This window comes from Salvelinus namaycush, chromosome 36, assembly GCF_016432855.1.
Source record: "Salvelinus namaycush isolate Seneca chromosome 36, SaNama_1.0, whole genome shotgun sequence".
NCBI lineage: Eukaryota > Metazoa > Chordata > Actinopteri > Salmoniformes > Salmonidae > Salvelinus > Salvelinus namaycush.
The window spans coordinates 19,708,727-19,714,281 of record NC_052342.1 but is presented as its reverse complement, the minus strand read 5'-3'; the positions used below and the strand labels follow the sequence as shown (position 1 = coordinate 19,714,281).

Below are 5,555 nucleotides of genomic sequence, written 5' to 3'. Positions count from 1 at the left end.
TCTGTTCTGAGAGAGGCCCCATTGGGCCACACACACCCCCAGTTCTGGAATCAGAATCTTTTCAAGCCTTGTGGCAGGTCATGTGATTTGTATGTCACTGGCCCTTGGAGGACCTTGATTGGCTAACCCAGTTCCCAGTGTGTTGTGTTCCTGTGGTGGGGCCCCTCCATTGTGGGTTTTGTGTTTGCATCCCAAATGGCATCCTATTCCCTCTATAGTGCACTACTTCTGACCAGGGCCCATAGTGCTCGGATCCAATTTGTGCATGATGGGTAATAGGGTGCCATTTGAGAGAAGTCGTGTCTCCATCCCTGTTGGTTTAGGTCGTGATGATTACCCATCAACCCAAGGGGCCGACGCTACCGTGCCAGTAGGAGAATACAATGGAACGTTGTGAACATTATAGAGTCTTGAAACATACATAGAGCCTGGGAGTTTCTGAACCAAGATTGTGGATGTCAAGGTCAGTTTTGTCAAAGAGGAAAAAAACATAATATGTACACACACACAAACGTTGTCATCATGGAGAGAAGTAAAGATCATATGTATAATACAGCAGTCCTTCATAGTTCACAGAGAAGGGACAGGTCTCCATCCAAACAGTGGCTGGGAGACTGAACAAACCACCCAGTCTTGGGACGGAATGGGGCAGACGAAGGGATTCTAGTTAAAATTGCAGAGGTAGAAAAATAATCTTTCCTATAAAGTCACTGCTGTTTTTAATGCAACACGGAACCATAATGAGTGTGTCTAAGGCTGTGGTTTTCAGTTCCGGGGGTGCGTTTTAACTTGTGTCCGGGCACACCCAACATCAATTCCAGTCACTACCCCCACCGGTCCCTAGATATGACTGAGGGGAACGGTCCCACTGAGATAGTGTTGCTGGACGCTGTAGCCTCCTCTCTGGGCGGCCGGGTCACTGGCGTCCCCCCCGGGGATGTACATACTGATCATATCCCTCAGGTCCCCTTGGAGAGGCCCGCGGTGGTGGTTAGGTCCACCAGTCGGGGAGTGTGATACTGGCTCTGGCTTCACCATGGACATGACCGGGCTGGGCTGCTGGGAGCTGCTGCTGTAGGACATGGGGCTGGGGAGGAGAGATAGGTACAGTTAGCGACTGAACAATATCAATGTTGTGCCATGCAATGTCAAAGTGTGACATGCTACAGTGTCAAATGCTACGGTGTGACATTTTTGGCCCATGCAACTGAAGTCACCCAATTCAGGTAGAATTGTAGCATATATTGAACAACCCATTACACTATTCTATGCATCTGAAATGTCCTAATAATATCAACTTCAGTAGCGCTATTCTTTACATAAAATAATCTCAAACCGCTTTCAAGCAACAAAAAACTATTTAGAAAGCATTAATCGTCTGGAAGGATCTGTAGCATAGCACCCTCTTGAAATAGCCTCAAACTCAATATGGTGTAATTTGCAGTTCAGTGGGTTTCATTTTAAATAGCTGTTTTGTAATAAAAGGGCATATTGATTGAAAGACCAACCCATATGAATAAAAATGATGATGCGTAACAGACTTGATTGATGTGACCAACATGAAAGAACTGCCAGTCACCCGAAGGGAGAGCCCTATACACGTGATGGAATTCACCATGTTTACAAAAGGCATGAGTGTTGGGCGTGGGGCTGGGGACAGCTAGGGCAGGCCCAGACTGGTTAGGCCACCAACATGACTACCGCACTGTAAAGTGAACGACAGATATTCTCCTTTAGGTTCACTACAGCTAATCGGAATTCACCATAAACCAACTAAACTTCAGACGAGAACATTTTAAAATATCGTAAGACTGAAAAGGAGTTGTTTAAAAGTATACTTTTTTGTTATATTTTCTCTAGAAGAGGCCTGGAAGAAGGCACTGAAGCAGACTAGAGGATTGAGGGTGAAGGACCACACACACAAAGCTTTTCTCATAGTGGGCCTCTTCACATGCTCATTCCACAGGCCTGAAAACAAGTCAACAACCTACATTACACTCAAACGAATAACCTGTTTAATATTGAATAAAGTTATTAAGACAAAAGGTAGCATATTTTAATAAATTGTTACAATTACAGTTCTAACTTACGGGTTTAAGGCCTATACAGGTCCTTTGGCAAAATAATCTAAATTATAATATCATAAAATATGTGCAGTAAATTTATAATTTCTGAACCAAAAAAAACAACAAAGTCATCTTCTGAAAAAATATATAATTAGCAAAAAGAAAACAAAAAGTTATGGCTCTGTGCTGGGTGGGTGACTGTTGTCGAGAGTCATGACACGGGTTATAATGAATCTTCATTTCTGACAGGCCAGCAGATCCAGTTTGGCAACTAACAGATGATCAGATCCACTTGTGTGAGTGTGTTGGCCCATGTGAATATTGACTAAACTATAGTAACTCAACTAATTAGAAGGGATAAACAAATAAATACCATTATTCTAATTGTCGAATATATATTTTAAAACAATAACGAAATAGGATAGGTAAAGCCTACAAGTATTGACATAGGCCTAGTGCAATTGACAACGCAGTAAAAAGCAAATGTTAAAGGGTTTAATAATTGATCTTGGCTTTCAGAATATCAGCCACAACGTATTATTGTGCTGTTGTAATTAAGGCCTAAAGTGGCCTATACCCGATACCATTTTATTGGATTAAACAATTAGTTTTGATGATTGGAACATTGATTCGTCATCTTCAATAGCTGTAGCCTTCCACTGTTTGACTTCGAGAAAGTGAGTGCCTTGGTTACCATTACTGATATTAAATCTTCCATTCAGATGATACTTTATATAGAGGCCATTTAAAGCAGGATACAAACTTTCAAGCAAGTGTTGAAGTAGACCAAGGTTTACGAAGGTGACCTCTTCAAGCTTACAATACTTAATAGACCAAATAATCGAATGAAAAATTCTCAATTTAGTGGAGCTGACGGGCATAATGGAAAACAAGTACACGCATCAACCGTTTCATTTAAAAGGTTAAAAAATTACCCAAACGGGAATGACGTGTAGTCTAAGCGCATGTGACGCTACATGTTGTTCCTCGAGTCATTTACAAGAAGAACATGTGGAAGAATGGAACAGAACATAGCCTACCTGTAGGTGTTGGCTCCATTCATATACGTCTGTGCTGCAGTCATGGCCTGGGGATACTGGAGCGCGGACAGGTCATAGCGGTGCAGCTGCTGAGTGTAGCCGAGGGCCTCGTTCTGCATCCCAGCGTAACCTCCCGCTGGGCCCCATCCGTAGCTCTCCATTCTGGCGCTCCCACCTTGGCCCTGCGCGGCCGCTGCGGCCAGCAGATTCCCGGCGGAGAGAGGGTACTTCGCCATCTGGTTGTCCTTCTTGAGCAGGGGCTTGGTCTTGCGCCGTGGCTTGTACTTGTAGTCGGGATAATCCTTCATGTGCACTGCCCTGAGGCGCTTGGCTTCGTCGATGAAGGGTCGCTTCTCGGCGTCTGTCAGCAGCTTCCACTCCGCGCCCAACCGCTTGCTGATCTCAGAGTTGTGCATCTTGGGGTTCTCCTGGGCCATCTTGCGGCGCTGCCCCCTGGACCACACCATGAAGGCATTCATGGGCCTTTTGACCTTGTCCATTGGGTCCCCGCCCGGAGGGCACACGGATTTGGACCCCAGGTGAGAGTTGCCAATGTTTCCAGTGACCGGGGACATGCCCTGGGTCGTTTGGTGCTGCTGCTGCTGTTGTTGCCCAGCAGGCTTCAGCTCGTGTTCCATCATGCTATACATTGTTTGGAACTTTTTAAAAAGTGTCTCAGTTCAAATAAAAAAATGGATAAGTAAACTAAACAGTCACAGCCTCTGTCGCCTGTTACAGGCGAAGCCGAACGCACCAAGTGTTCCAAATCAACTAATTAACTAATAAGAACACTGAAGACACACCCGCTTCGAACCACAGGGATTAAATTACGAGTTGGTATGTAAAGTGGTCATTACCTCAATCATGGGAGAGAAAAGTAAACTCGAAATGTTTGCGCTGTTTAAAGAAAACACTCCTTCAGTCAGTAGGTTCTCGGCGCAGTTGCAGACAACCACTTGTAGCGCTTCGATTCTCTCAAACTGAAGAGACCTGCGTGATGACAAAAAGTTCTTCCCTTTCACTCGTCGGGTTTTTCCGAGATAATTGTATTCCAAGAGTCGGGACCAATCCACGGGCGCGATGGGCTTCCCCCGTGCGCGCGCTCATTTGCATCACCATAGGTGGGTCCGGCGCGAGCTGCATGTGCTGCAAGAGCGGGCACTTGTTGATGAGCAAAAGAAAGCGTGTGAGAGAGACCGGGTGCTTTTCAATGAGAAAACGGAATAATCCCGATACACCCATTTAAAAGTGTGTTTTTAGCTCCAATTATTATAATGAAACGTTTAAAAATCATTCGATGGCATTGGTAGTTTGGCACACAGCGTACGCATGGATCGGTGTGTATAAAATGGGTCTACTTGCTGTGCTTCCATGATTAGGAGTAAAACACATAACATGTAAACGTATTATAAAACATTAATATATTTTAACACATTTCATCGATGTATTTCTTTCATGATAATGTCAAGACAATTTAAGGCGATTGGATAGAAGGCTACTTCTGTAGCACTTGTAACCACAACAACAAAGTCCACAACAACAGCAAACTAATTTTACCAAACGAATCGACACAGTGTGTTGTGTCAGAGTGTGTCTGCTGCTTTTCTAGACGTCTGACCTCGTTCAAACGATTGTTAGCCTATAAAGACGTTTGCGGCTTCTATACATGGTATTGATACGATTACAATGGCGCAAAGAATTCCTGTGGGGTTCCATGAGAATGAGGTCTGTTGGTTCAGCCAAATAGACGCTTTTCTAATGCTGGAGATCCAATAGAATACCGGTAGGTCAATGTTTCCCAAACCTACCAGGGGCATTCTGGCTCTCTATCAACCCAGTACCTAACTTCATTCTTCCTTTCATACTATTCTTTTTGAAAGGAAAAAGACCAGTCATCATTCAAGTGATGTCTAGCAGATAGATGGGGCTTTGCTCCTCTCCAAGCTCCATCAAAAGGTCAGATAAGGACAAATCATTTCCCACTGGGCACAGAAGTTAGTTCAACTTAATTTCAACATGTAAACAAAGTTCATTCAAACACTGGTTGGAATCACTTGATATCATACAAGTGGAAATCTTTGTATAATATAGACAGACAGTGTATACATAATAAATTGGTTCTTTCATTTTATTAATATGTTCAAAGCACTTTTAAAGTGATTTTCATTTGGCTACTTTGAAACAGGTAATGGTGTGGTCAGGTCACAATAACATCTTTAGTTGCTCTGTGAGGTTTCTAGCATGCAGGTGACACACAGATATGTGTGTGTGTGTGTGTGTGTGTGACACTAGCTCTGGCCCACAGGAAGTTTCCAGGCCAGCTCTCAGGTTAGAAAGGAGCCCCCCCCCACCCTCCCAATAGGTGAGCCAGTTTCTGTGAGAGTGACCTGTTTGACACCTGACTGACAGACATTATAAATCTCTCTCTCTCCCTCTCTCGCTCTGTCTC

General features: G+C 44.0%; 1 protein-coding gene across 1 annotated transcript; it reads right to left on the bottom strand.

Annotated features, from left to right (window-relative positions):
• Nucleotides 1-840: 840 nt before the first annotated feature.
• On the bottom strand, nucleotides 841-3,756 carry LOC120030659 (transcription factor Sox-19b-like). Its single transcript, XM_038976097.1, has 2 exons — nucleotides 3,107-3,756; nucleotides 841-1,087 (listed from the first exon to the last, which is right to left on the bottom strand). The coding sequence occupies exons 1-2, from the start codon at nucleotides 3,754-3,756 to the stop codon at nucleotides 841-843; spliced, it is 897 nt and encodes a 298-aa protein (XP_038832025.1).
• Nucleotides 3,757-5,555: the final 1,799 nt, after the last annotated feature.

Coding starts and splice junctions, on each gene's coding strand:
- LOC120030659 (XM_038976097.1), bottom strand. CDS start 3,756: ATGTATAGCATGATGGAACACGAGCTGAAGCCTGCTGGGCAACAACAG. Junction 1,088..3,106: donor AATGGAGCCAACACCTACAG/GTAGGCTATGTT, acceptor TCTCCTCCCCAG/CCCCATGTCCTACAGCAGCA.